Below are 14,970 nucleotides of genomic sequence, written 5' to 3'. Positions count from 1 at the left end.
AGGTAATGAAATTACATTGAATGACTCATAATTTCACATTGGTATAACTAAAACATTTCCTTTTTTTTGTTTTTTTTTCTCCAAATCCGTTAAGAACATTCCATTCACAATAATGATGTTTCATTAATTAAATATTGATGTGGCTATTAAATTTTGCAATTTTATTAAACTTGCCCTATTGAACGCCTCATAGTCAGCAATTAAAAAATTTCCCTAAATTTCAATAATGGTATACTTCGTTAAACAAAATAACTACAAATATAAGGTTTGGAGAAGTTTCATTTGATAAAAATAAAAAATACAATTTTACACCATTTCACAAATTTCACCATACACTACATATATTGGAACATTGCGAATTTTTCAACATCAAAAATGCTATTTATTTATTTTTTTTGCAACCATTTTAACAGTTTTCCAACTACTCTTTCGTGTAGTCAGCAAAAGTTTACAAAACTATCTTTTATTCTAGGTAGAATTTAAGCTGTCCTACACTGCCATTATCTGTTTTATTAATTGTCCAGAGTGTTACTCAGGTTGGATATGAGTTCGGAGATTGGTCTGTGTATACCTGAGTAGCCACACATAACATAGAGTAATCTTGATGCAACACCTCTAAATGAAAATAAATAATTAGACTAACTAGCTCACTGATAGTTTCAAACAGAACAAATGGACGTTTGCATTTTTATTAAAGTAAACCTCCTCTCAGGCCTACATTTATGGAGACGAAAGAGGGCAATCTCTTTATCTCGCTATTATATGGTATCTGATGGCTAGAAACTTCTTTGATTTCTTGGAGAGTTGTCATAGGTCGGTTCTGAAAGACGTCCGATACACTTTTCTTCCTTCATTTCTTTTGGACTGGATGGTCATGTGATAAATCTTCTCAGCTCGAATATGTGCATATTTGCATTCATCAATACTCACTTGTAAGCTGGAATTCAGCCCGCTGTTTTTGAGATCATCGGCATTATTTCGCTAGTTATTCTGAGTTTTTAGTTTTGTCAGATGCAAGTAAAAAAGAAAGGATGATAAGTTAAAATATTTTGTCGTCTTCTAAGCACACTTTAATAGCCTAAGTTCCTAATACTGTTGTTGTTTCTCGTAGTATTGTCTGGGATACAAAACTAAAAACACACAATAAAAATACGAGGTTTCGATTGGACGATGCATTGGAAATCCCTGGAAAAACAACGAAAAGTTTTTTAGTTTTAAAACAGCAAAGATATCAACAGAAATCACTTTAAATTAATTATTTATTTCTTATGTATAGAAGAAACACAAAAGGATTTATTGATAATATACATTGAAACTTCATTTCAGAATCACTAATTTTACGTTCTGCGCTTACGTTACGCACGATTTTATCATGTGTAACATCCCAGAAATCAGTGTTATATTTTCCTTCTAATTTAATATCTGCTTACTTTCTTTATCCTTAAATTTGCGTTCAGTTATGTCTTTTTTTTTTTATTAATATAACATGAAGACAGATTTCGAAAAGGCGGTTTGATCATCAGTGTCCACAAATAATGGCATTTATTTAAATGTGCTCCATCTTTAAGTAACCATTTTGTTGGCTACATTTGCAGTATTAATTCTTCACACGGTTGGTCGATAATTTTTTCAAAAAATTTCTTTGTCCATATTACCCACACTTCAATTAGAAAATGATTAAGGTATATATCCTGGTTGGTGCTTTTTCTGAATGAATAATCTGGGGTTTTATGGTTGAAATGTTTCCTCTTCAAACTATGGACGTTTTAAAGGACATACTACAAAGATTTTCTTCATATTCTGTCGACAACTGCAAGAATTTCTTCAAGGCTAACTCATCTTGAGCTATAGTTTGACGATCTCAAGAGGAGGTGTAGAATTCACTCCAGAGAGCTATCGGCTTTTCTATTCCTCATGTAAAAACAGGGGTCCGAAATTTTAAGTTTATATACCCAACTATACTCCAACTTGCATCAAACACTAACTCTCTATTTTATATTCCGTTTTCTTAGTCATATTAAGAATATGCAACCGAAATTTCACAGTATTTGTAATATTTTCTACTGAGTTTCCGAGAAATTATTTTGTGTAAAGCATTATTGGTATTGATGTTTTTTGTATAATTTTAACTATGTACAGACAAATATTACGTTACATTTTTCAACTGCACTTCTGCCGTCTTTTTTTTGTAACTATTGATAGTCATATTGGCAGCCTTATTTAGGGTTTTAGTTTTTATGATAAAATATTTTACTGATTTTAAGGTTAACTGTCTGCAAAACAGAGTTAACATCAGGTATGAGAGATCATATGTACGCAAACTGTGAGAGATCATGCCAAAAAACGATGTAGTTTTCGCACGTTATCTCAGTTACAGGTACACTTGTTTCGTTTGTTAGCTTTAAGAAACGAAATACTTTCCTCAGTATACACCAATTTAAATCTCAAAATAGCTCGAATGTGTAATTCAGCTTTATTCATACTCTGCACTGTTTCCTGTGCAGCTCATAACCGTCACTGTCTGGGAACGAACAATGCAGACAATCAAATTTAATGCTTAGTTTGACCACTAATGCATTAAAATATTAATTTTAAATTAAATTTATTGTCAATATTGCTACATAACATAATATTACCAAATGATCGAACTATGCAAGTTTTATCGCGTGTCTTTCTTTTGTGCTGATATACGAATAAAGGATGTCACTAGAGAGCTGACAATATGCTTATTCACTAATCTAGGTGGCAATATTTACTAGCAGAAGCGATGACTCAGTTTCCATAATCTATAGATTCACCTTTTTAGGATGAGAGAATAGCTAAGATTTCCCCTTTTTGAGATATTTCTGTATATTTTTTAGCATATTTGAGATTTCTTTTATCGATGAGAACTCCTAATTTTGCAATTTCGTTATTTGTTGTCTCCATTTTTAAGAAAAGTGTATAAATACGCAGAACTACACATTTCCATTATAACATTGGCAACCACACCAAAACTGATGGACAACCAATCGTCAATTCCGCGCAATTTCTGGCTCAGCTGATATTGTGTGTTATTACAGTACGATGTTTTTTTTTTTTTTTAAATTTCATCTGAGGCTTCTGCTAGTGAGGATTACGACCATTCCAAAACCACGCGATCTTCCTCGAAGACGAGAACAATGAAAAGATATCAAGCTCCAACTGTTTGTCTTTTTGAACTATATCAATTCACAGACACTTCACGACCATGAGAACTTAGTAATATTTGAGATTATATTCATTTTCATGTGCATCCCACACAAATGGTGGAAGGTGCAATCGTATCATTTCGGCATCCATGCTTTCGCAAAGGTCTTGAACTTCACCAACAGACATTAGCGGAGGAATCATTGCGAATAACATGCTGCGTGAATGGCATGTTATTCTATATATTTACACATTTTTAATAGAAATGTGTAAATATATAGAACTATATCTTACTTTGCGTGTATTTGGTCTATCATTCTCTGTGGTTGGCAATGTTGTTCAAAATTGTTACTTGGAAAAATACTGGAAAATATCAGAGCGCATTATATTGTTTTCATATTCATATCTGCCTTTTATATGGCAATCGATTAGCTGTTCAAAATTTGGAGTATTTTCCATTCGTTACATAATTTAGATCAACAAGTGATTTTAATAGGCTTCTAATAACCCTGTTCATCGTTACATTACATTTTTTTTTTTTTTTTTTTTCAAAACAGCGTGGAGTTGTCCTGCAAGGTTCTTCAACGAAAAAGTGAATATAATATAATTGATGCCAAATTATACGCAGAAAAACAAGAAAACAAAATTCGGTGCTCTTTCTGGTACGACATATTTCTTGATAAAGTTGTAGAATTCCTTGAAGAAATTTGTTGCATTTACAACCTGAGATCCGAAATTTCTTTTTAAAATAAGCGAGATTTTTTGGAGAGTTTATAATAAATGGCCGAATATCATGCACTGAAATCCTATATTAGTGAATTTAAGATAAGCCTATAATGTGAAAAACTTTTTTATAATAATCTTATCTACAGAACACATTATGGAATCATTACATTATAAAAAATAAAGTTATCTGGCTAGAGATTATTGACAAATTTCTCTGACCTCCGTTTCCATTTGGCCGATGGGAGGGTGGTCTCAGAGCTGAATTCTGCTCCTTTGTTAAGGAATCATCTGACATTTCGTATTTGCCTTCTGTAAGGAAATGAAAGAGTCTGGTTAAACAGACTTTAAGGGAGAGCAGTTGATTTTATCTGCCATATTTTACAATAAAAAAAAAAAACGAAGGCCTTAAAATTTGCCGAGAATCCAATAATTTGCACAGATCTCATTTTTAACTAAATATTGTTCACTCACAATTAACAGTAATAAAAGTGCATATTGCGATATAAATTTTAATTAATTGCAATACACAGTATTAAAGTAATAATATTACTTATGTAAGAATAGCATTCAATTATACTGGAAGACATTCTACAATACAGAAAAGCTCATTTTCAACAAAAGTTATTAAAATGAAGTTTATTACAGCAAGTTTAGAAATGAAATATATTACGTTCATTTGTTGGCTATGAAATGTAAAATTTTTAAAATCTAGTAAAAAATATAAATAACTAATGGATTTAAAGGAACTGCAGGGAGATTCATGTGTTTGCCTAAAATATGGTGTCTGTAATAACTGGTTTATATAATACGTGGAAATAACCTCTGTTACATTATAAAACTATAAAGGAGCAATATTTTTGCGATCACATGATTATCGCGCATATAAATACAGTAGTATATAGGTAAAATTTTACTTTCTGAACTGTACATACATAGAAAGTTCTTGAGGAAGAATAAACCGTCCTTTATTTCATCGTTTCTATGATTAAAATTCATCATGCTTTTAATTATAGCTTTCAGAGTACTCATGATTAAAGTACAATTAAAAGCGGTAACTACTTTTAGAACTTTAATTCTTGCTAGTTTAGGTTCTAAGAACTCCCTAAGGCAACTGCGTGCAACGTAATAGTGAAGATTATAGGAGGTACTATACCGTATGTGGTCATCGATATGGAAAGAAAATAAATATCCTAAAAAAGCACAGTTTAAAAAACAGTTAAAGTTGGAATCATGTATCATTTGCGAAACTCTGTTAACCAGGAGCTAACTGTGCATTCCAATTAGAATTCTTAGTCGCCACCTTCAGAAATTTCTTGTTCTACTCCTCTCGATTATGAAGGAACTAACCGTAGTCTATTGAATTGGGAAATAGTGCAAGTTAACTCATTTCGATATGACTGAAGCCTCAAGAATGTGGAGCATTGAATAATGGACTCAGTATAATTCTTTGATTATTTCATACACGCCATTTCATTGTGCCACCAGAGAGGAATATTTATTTTTTTGTTTGAATGTTTAGGGTCTTCTCAGAATCCTTGTTTAATTGCTATTAAACTTATTTAATTGCTATTCAAATATTACTATTTGAATAACTACGTACCTACGCTGAATGGATTTTAATGCATGGGATCGTATTTGGTATGAACATGGCAAAGAAATTTTACATGCTGAAACAAAAAAAAAAAAAAAAAAAATATTTTTAGCGTGTTGTAGTTCTTTATTGGAAGTAGGGCTGAGAACTCATTTTTCTGCATTAATTATACATATTTTATTATATTATAATTACTTTAAATAAATTTTCGTTAAATGCTTCATGTTCCGATAATTAATCCAGTATTGCATAGACAAGCTTAATCCCTATGAGATGCGGAATTCATCTAAACAAGGTGAACTACAGCCATAGTTGCTGAAGCACCAGAAAAATTCAAACAAAATCTAAAATGAGTTCCATATATCAGGATTAAGCTTGCTTGTACATTATTGGATTTCAAATTGTGTATTTTAATGGTATTATTTACCATTAAGATGTAAAATACGTGAAACAAACACTGCAATAACTTCCTTTTTTGCTATTGGAGATTTTCCCTAGATGTTCTCTGATAATAAATATATTTAGTGTTATTTATAAGAAGAATAACTTTTTTTTAAAGTGAAACTAGACCATCTTATTTTCAAGTTTTATATAAACCTGAAATAGTTGCCTGAAGTCACATCGCATTTATTAGCTATCAAGGGGCCAGGCCAGAGCTTCGGAAAACATTCTACAGTTCTGCCTTGTTAATTAAGACGGGTAGATAGTCCTCTTAAAAGGCTTAAACAAACTAAGATACGTAATTTTAACTTAATACTTTGAGGTCAAGTGTACTTATGAACTTCTGTATAGATGAAAGTGAAAGCAAATGTCAACACTGTAAGTTGTCCTAAGGTGCTCCAGAGAAATCAGATTATTAGAGCCAGACACTTACAGAGTACAACACTCAGAGGTTTTCCGATCAAGTGCTATGTACGTATTGATCAGCAGCAATGAGACTGACAAACAGCAGTCGGAAACAAAAATGCTATCGGAAATGTTATTCTTTTTTTTTTTTTTTTTTTGTAACAAAGGAAGCTTGAAACAGTGCCATTCTATCTATTGCAAAACGCTGATGCTCTAAAACGAAAAGGATATGACAAGCAAATATTCTATCATTAGGTAATTTTTGTTTCTGGATTTGGAGTTAGTTACTTCAGGTACAAAAGTCGTAATTCTCAAATTACGTTTTTAAATAAAATAACATGTGAAGAGAAAAGTAACGGTCGTGCATTAAATTTTCAAAATGAATGAAAAGTGAATTATGTAGGATTAGCTAAAAATAACAATTTTGGATGATTGCATAATGTTATTGGACTATTTTCAAAATTTGTTGTTTATTAGAATCGCAAATAATCAAATTCATTTGAAAAAAAAAAAAAAAAAAAAATATATATATATATATACTTTAATATAAGACTATGATAGCTTCTATAATATCTTTTTTTGAGAAAAAGAATTGCGAAGATTAATCCGGATAATAAACCGATTTCCAAAATTAAAATTTAGACAATTTAATCTTTGGGTTTATTCTGTTTTGATATTTATATGTTATTTAGTGTTTATAAGCCAGTATTTCTGTGACATTTTTTTTTTCTTGATATAGTGAAACTTTGTCTCTTGTGAAACAACAAAGAAAGACACAGCATGAATTTAACTCAAAATCGTAACCTTCCAACTACGTGACTCCGGAAAGTTACACACTCTTTAATGTTTTACTAAATTAATTTTTAGTTTTTCTTCAATTTCAAAAATTAAACATCATACTTTCTTAATAAATGTCGATGACGAAAAGAAAAAGAAAAAATTTAGTTTATTAAACATTTAAGTCTACCATATATTCAAATCGCATGATCATGAAAACCGGTTGTTAAAATGAGAGTAGTAGTTCATCTTTTTAATACAAATGCGGTTTCGCAAAAAGCAAAGAAATTTTTGTAAGATACCATCGAATTAGTGAAGCAGAAAAATCTCAATTAGTCTTACTAATTACCTGCCTTTTAACACAATAATCTCAGAACAGTTTTAAATGACAAATTGTTCCAAATCACGGCATCAAACCGGTGTCGTGATCAACCTGACCTAGTCTTTAAAGAAACAGTCTAACGATGACAGGCAATAGAATAAATCTTTTTGCTGTGAATAATCTGGCACACTCACGTAAGGTGGCTTTTGACTGGAATTACAAAAAAAAGATTAAAAATACTTCTACATCTATTTTTATTAGTTTTACCTCCCTTTAGTAATTAAGGAAAACTTATGTAAAATTTTAAAAATGGTGTACAGTATCAATTCGCTATATAGTAAACTATTAATTATTCATAATTCATTAGTATCTTAAAAGAACTAAACCAACATCGTTTCTGTTATGTTTATTTGGATTAATTTCATTTACATAAGGTGAGCTCTAGTCATGAAGCATCAATGTGTCTTGCATGTAAATTTCATGCATTTAAGATGAGTTTGGTTCAGCAAAGGAATATTTCGAATTGTTCTTTCCCCATGCACCTCCCTGCACAAATTGCTGAGGTCGGTTGCATTTAGGATCCAATTGTTTTCTCTCAATATTTATGAGAGAAAATGATTTTGTTGTTCTTAGACATCTCCACAAACGCGTACTAAATAATGCTTTGTAATTTTAGCCAGCTCATAACGCCATCTCATAATAGATGCTGCATTAGTGCATTGCAAAAGAAATGGCATGAAAGAATACTTAAAAAAGCAAAGGAAAACAAGATAAAATTTAGTTGTTGAAAAGAATTTTAATACGTCAAAAAGCTTTTCAGAAATCATGAAACTATTAATTAAAGTTTTTGGCATTGGCTTTCCTATTCCTTTTAGAAGCAAGAACACTGTGCTGGTTCTGTCTGATTTGTAACTCATGATATTTCAGATGTGTAATATTTCAACGCTCAAGGAATTACAAACCGTATGGTTTAATGATGATAATACAAAAGACAAAGATATTATATCTTTATCTTAACACTTTCGATATAATATCTCAATGTTAAGATATTTCAACAATTGTTTTGTTATCTTTCGGTGAACATCATAATAGGACTAGTAATTACAATTACCAATTTCAATTATTGTAATAGGATAACATTCCATTACAGTATAATAAGAGATTATCCTATTATGTTGTTTGAACTATATAGAAAGCTGTTACTGTATAATTTTTTAAATCAACAAAGTGCAAATTTTGCAACGAAAGAGAGAAATGGATCAGGTGTCACACGAAATGTGTTAGAGCCAATGACACCAGAAGTGCCTTGTCAACTCTACTCTACTAAAATTGTGTAAGAAGAGCGTTGACAGGCAACTCTACTTGGACAGTTTCATGTTATTTTTCTGTAATAAGCACCTTTACCTTTTGAACTGGAAATTGATGAAATAATGAGAACTTAAACCTGCGCGCTGTAATCTTCCTTTAATTGTTTTAAAGAATTGAAGGCAGTTTACACTCTTGTAATGTAATTTATAACACCATCACTGAAGAAGTGGTACGGGAAGTGCCACGAAACATCTGAGAATAATCTATATTTTTTAAGAAATTAAAGGCATATTCTCCATGCTGGTTTAAATGCTCATTATTTCACTAATTTCCAGTTCTTAATATACCTACGCACTATGCCTCTAAAATAATATATGAAAGCCTTTACCTTTTCTCCTTTCTGAACTTCCACGAAGGACAGAATGCTTATGTGCGAACTGATCATCTTCTGCAAAAGAATGAAAATTATATTTTAAAAAATTGCTATTTTCGTTAAAATAGTTTTTTATATTTAAAAAAATATATATCTATTTACATTAAAACAGCTATTTGCATTTTTAAAAAAGCTATTTACATTTTAAAATCTTTAACCATTAAATAACTAACTGAATTAATATTTTATTTTGTTCTAGCATATGAAATTTTGCTTTCCAGTGTCTGAATAACAATCTAGTTTACTAAAACAATCCGTGTTGTTTATAATACAACATATTTCTTAGATGTCAATGTTTCAAGATGTTTATTTAAATAAATAGTTTGTTGCTGTAGATTAAACATAAAGAGAAGTATGTAGAAGTAGGCAAAAGTCACACGACCAGTACTCGTATAATAATTATTTGTATTACTAGGATGTATTACTATTTATATTGCTAGGATATAATCCTCCTGCTCTTTAAGGGATTAATGCAATAGGTACTGGAGGAGTTAAGCGATGACATCGAAATGTCTAGCATATTGTCCAGTCAAGGGTTTGTTACGGGTGAGGAAAATTAAGAACAATAATTGACAGATTGAGATGAATATCAAGGAGTAATTAGTACAATATCTATTCTCAGTTGTCAACACTAAATTCAATAATTTAGACAATGACAAAACCTAAATTATAGGAACAAATTATTTCCGATGAATGTGTCAAGATTAAGTACATTTGATCATTTGCAAAATACTAGTTCGTTAAAAAGTTAATATTTTACTTCTGAGGAATTAAAATAATTTTTAATTCAGTACAGTTACAGAAATTGAATGCTTGGATACCAGTAAATTAAAGTTACAGTCATAAGACTAGTCATAATTTATTGGTATTCTTGTAGTTTTCTGTTATATGAGCTCTTGTGTTGAGGAAGCAATCACGGGACTGACAAAGTGAAAGAACTTAACTACGATAAACGGCATGTTTGGAGTTAATTAAAAAAACATGGTGTCTTCTCTCTCCGAATATGGAGTTATTTTAAATAACTCCATTATTGGAATTATTTAAATACGTACTAGTTATCGATGCAGAATTTTTATGAAGGTTTATCACTAAGATTGAAATATAATTTCACTACTTTTAGCCAAAAATCAAATAAAATCCCGTGGTTTGAAAACATGGGTGCGGCGCTTTGTCTTGATGAAGAAATCCACTACATCAGTTTTGATTTTCTGACTTCAAAGACCGACGTGATACTGAGTGACGAGTCCCAATGATAATACTTCCCTTCTCACTTTTCCAGGAAGTAGAGAACAACAACTTTATCTGCATCGCAGAAAATTATTGACGTCAATTTATCTTAAGAGGCAGAAATATCTTCGGATGTGGAGATAAGTCGCTTATATAAGACATGTTATGTTATGTGGAAGCTGGATCATAGATATAAATTTTTAGTCATGATGATGAAAAATCATAATATAAAGTTCTTATTTGATTATTTCCAGTGACCTACTGCTCACAAAGAGGAAAATTATCAAGTCTGTATTCGATTTTATGTGCAATTAGTAGCTAAGGCTCTGCTAATTGCATATAAAATGAAAAATAAGTATATTAATTCCAAATAATGAATAACTGTGATAATGAATGAAATGGCCTTCTAACAAAACGCCACCCTCATCTACATGGACCTAAAGGTGCACCTTCAGCGAAGTGATAGGTTTCATTCCCTCTGAAGGTGGCCCAAGTGCCACGCGTTTCTAGAGATCAGGCGATTTATATAGTGATAGAATAATATATATATTATTCGGACAAAAGTTTCTAAGAAAGGAAAGACACTTTTTTTTTTTTTTTTTTTTTTACATATTAACCGTACTATCTACTATTGAACCTCCACAGTCACTAGATGGCAGAGCTTCTGCCTCGGCTTGGCGGGATCGGAAACGTGGGAGGAAAATCTCTGACTCTCATGGCTAAAAGGCATAAACACGAGTGATTCCCAACATTACAACTACAGATCCCAAAGATCTGACCCCTTTGAGTTCGAAAAATAAGGATGAGAATATTTGGAAACAAAAAGACAAAAAAAAGGACATCGCTTCATGCAACTAATTTTACAGTCCTTCAGTTTACGACAGAACAGCCATTAGTAAAACTGTCGCCATTTGTCATCCATAAATGTCCAGAAGTTGTGGCTAGAACACCTAAAAATGCCAAGCGACTGAAATCAGACGCCATTTTAGTCGAGACAGCAAACGAAAACATGCAGAAAGACTGCTGCAAATGACAACTTTTGGTGGGATCTCAGTTAAGGTAATACCTAAACACATCGAAAAGAGTAATACCCCATAATACCTAAACACATCGAAAAGAGTAATTTCTGAATTGGACTGTAAGAGTATATCCGAAGAAGAAATTAAAAATGAGCTGGAAGATCAAGGTGTCACAGCTGTCAGAAGGATATTTTATTTATTTATTTTTTATTGTACTAGGCGGTCCCAGCCAGCTTTCCTGGCATTCCCGCCACTAATCACAATACTGTACAGATAATTGCACACATACAGCACTAATTCCCGCTCAATTACAAGATATTGAAGTTCTTCGCTTCATGTACCCGCACCATTTTAAGACATTGAAGCGCTGCAATTCATATGAAATGAATTTTGTGACTCTGCCACGAAAAGTAGCTAATGAGAAATTGCAGTCAGTGCAAGGCCCAGTCTGAGAAAAAAAAAGTCTTCTTAATAAATGAAATATAACCCAGAAAGCTGAATTCCACATCCTGGAAGTATTCTCCAAAGTAAATTGTATTCACAAGATGAATCAGATCTGTTGCAAGGTCATCTTCGTAAGCGTTGAAAATATCCGTGAGACGGATTAGAGTAACTAGCGATTGGACACTTACTCCAACCAGAAATTTTAGTGACCTTCAGGTCAGTATGATTAAAATACTCCCAAACCATCTACATCGGTGAATGCCGGAAATCTAAATCGTAATATCAGACTATGCATGCCGAATCTTCTCCGCTGCTTTAAATGCCAAAAGTATGGCCATTCATTAATGGCATACCAAGGGGTTGCTATCTGTTCCAACTGTGGATTTCATAAACACACTAATCAGAAATGTCCAGCCGAGCAACCGAAATATAAACTGCAAGGGGGGCCATTCCGCCTGTTCTAAGAACTGCGAATATTGGAAAAGAGAAAAGAAGATACAATGATATGAAGTAGAGCATTCTGCCACATATCAAAAAGCCAAGAGAACTGTACTCCCCACTATCTTAAACAGACCTTCCTTTTCGCAGGTCATAAAAATCGGCGTACGATAGAGACTCAAACAGATTTCACAATTCCTCCAAAGAAATCCGTGTCAGATTGAGTACGAGCACTACTTTTAACATCTCGGCGAAAACGTGAAGATAAACTAACCAACATTAGTAAACGGACATTATCAGTAACTCCCGATGAAAAACGCTCAGAAACGAAAGCCCTTCAAGAAAAACTTAATGTAATAAGCCAGACGTCAACTGAACAAATAGAGACAGAAGCGACCAACCAAGCAGTGCTGGAAATTTTTGCAGATGAAGAGATACCGAAAAACCACATTTCCCCAAAAAGGGAAAATCTGTATTTGAAAGGCTTAAAATTGTTTCCTAGATGCTATCTGAAAACCTCTCCAAAACCAAATAATGAAAACCATAATCCAGCTGGAAGTGCAGAGAATTCCGCACTAACATACACGATCTAATTGCAAAGCATGCTTCGCTATGACTTTGTTTACCAGAAACAAGGTCAAGGTAGAGTCTTGAGTCTCAGACCTCAAGACTCTACCTCAATAAAGAACTATAGGGCATATCGAAAAGATACGAGTAACAGGCGGCATGACCCATGGTGATGTGGCAATACTGGTAAATTCCTTTAAGCGGTTGCAGTACGCATAGCCTCTAGATCTCTGAAAATAGTAATAACAATTTATGTTCCACCAAACCAAGATTTAAACCCGTGGCTTAGTGCCGTGAAGTGTTTATAAAGGTAGGGTACCTGCGTGTACCTAGGAACCTTACAATAAATATCATATTTATTTACTACAATTAGATTTAGAGGACAGTAATGCATTTACACCATCCCTTCTGTATACTGGGCGACCTCAAGGGACATACTCTGTGTGGGGTAACACACCCCTAAGATTGAATACATCCATTTTACCTTCCCCCAAATCAAGAGTATGCAGACCTCGAAGAATTCGTAACCCAGCTGCCACCCACAGTCTTTATCATGAGTGATATAAATGGACATCATCCACTGTAAGGATCTCACCCAAGACAAACGTGGAAAATCTCTCGCACCTTAACACTGCAGTCGAGACATCCATTTGCTCGCTGGAACAGCCTCCGAAATTGATATCTCCATAGTGTTTTGTGGAAGGTGCCACCGGTGGTTTCCCACATGGTACTTTGTGAAGAATGGACACAATATATTATTTATTACACACTGTAATAAATTTTTCACAATTTATTACACAGTGTAATAAAAAAAAACAGGCGCGTACGTAAATGGCCACGCGCGTACGTAAATGGAGATTCGCATGTCCATTCACGCGCAAATGGCATTTTATTTTAAATAATAAAATACAAAATAAAAAATAATGTATACATAAACGGTCATAAATAATGCATACGTGAACGGACATGCGCAGGAGCATACATTTTTACGTATAGGTAAAAATGACCGTTTACGTATTTTTAAAAAATATATATACGTAAACGGGCATACGCAAATGGCGATAATAAAAATGTACAAAAAAGGTAATGTATGCAGAAAATGTCAAAAAAAAAATAAACAATGGAAGAAACGGGATAGGAAAAAACAAACTGCCAGGAAATCAAAATTTTGTGTAAGTCATACCATAGTATATAAAGAATTCTTTTCGACAGTTAAGACAATTATTGAAAATAAAAAGATAAATGGAAAATAGAAGAGGAATTCAAATAAAAATTATTACTACTCACTTTTAATCTTGGTTTTTGTAGGAAATATGCTGTTGCCCCAGCAACTGTTGGCTCAGTAGCATGAGTAGAATGATATGGATTTGAATGATAATTTGATTCAATAAGAGAACCAGTTTTGCAACGACTAATAAATGAATGAATGAATCATTCTGATTGAATGATTCATTCTGGTTACTGGGATTCATTCACATTACTCGTTGAGTCGAGTTAATCAATGCGCGTAAACAAGGGCTCCAACTCAATGTGAGAAAGCTGCAATGCTATCTGCTGCACTACTGCAAAGGTATAAATTTTATTTGAATCAAACTGTAAATGCAAGCGTTACTGGAGGAGGGGATATGCTAAACAGACATGGTTACGGTTTTCTAATTGTGAAAAGTACGTACTCTTCCTTCGGAGATAGCCTTTATACATCAAGTTTTACGAGTAATGGAAACTTAAGAAGTTGACATATACTGGTGTGAAAAAATTGATTAAAATAGATTTTGTGTAATTTATTGAAGTATTTTGAGTGACTTACACTCAAATGGTCTAGTTTTAGTTCGCTTCACAAATGGGGAGAAAACGCATTGTATTGGGCTTTTCAAGAAGAGGTGATTTAGTCCTTTTCAATTGTAAGACTTGCATTTATCGAGTATTTTAATGAGCTTTTCCATCTTTTAATAAAAAAAAAATCATTCCAGAAACAATATAATGCATTATACCTTGACCAGATTAGTTAAAGAAAAACAATTCTAATAGTTAGAGCAGTTTTCATCTCACATATTCCAGTTAATAATGAAATCGCTCTTTTTTTCGTGTTCACTTTTGTTTTCTT

General features: G+C 32.6%; 1 protein-coding gene across 2 annotated transcripts in view; it reads right to left on the bottom strand.

The window, feature by feature from the left end:
• Positions 1-512: 512 nt before the first annotated feature.
• LOC150089315 (lachesin-like) overlaps positions 513-14,970 on the bottom strand; it is a 758,400-nt gene continuing 743,942 nt past the window's right edge. Inside the window, exons 8-10 of one of the 2 annotated variants that reach the window (XM_090368493.1) lie at positions 9,127-9,186; positions 4,114-4,203; positions 513-1,185 (exon numbers count right to left, since the gene is read on the bottom strand). In XM_090368493.1, coding sequence (XP_090224619.1) covers positions 1,079-1,185; positions 4,114-4,203; positions 9,127-9,186 — 257 coding nt within the window. In that variant the 3' untranslated portion in view covers positions 513-1,078. The remainder of the gene's footprint in view (positions 1,186-4,113; positions 4,204-9,126; positions 9,187-14,970) is intronic. The other variant, XM_090368494.1, reaches the window with a different exon arrangement.

This window comes from Mastigoproctus giganteus, chromosome 2 (assembly GCF_048544385.1).
Source record: "Mastigoproctus giganteus isolate SK-2022 chromosome 2, ASM4854438v1, whole genome shotgun sequence".
NCBI lineage: Eukaryota > Metazoa > Arthropoda > Arachnida > Uropygi > Thelyphonidae > Mastigoproctus > Mastigoproctus giganteus.
The sequence above is the reverse complement of the archived record's forward strand: the minus strand, read 5'-3'. Positions and strand labels throughout refer to the sequence as shown.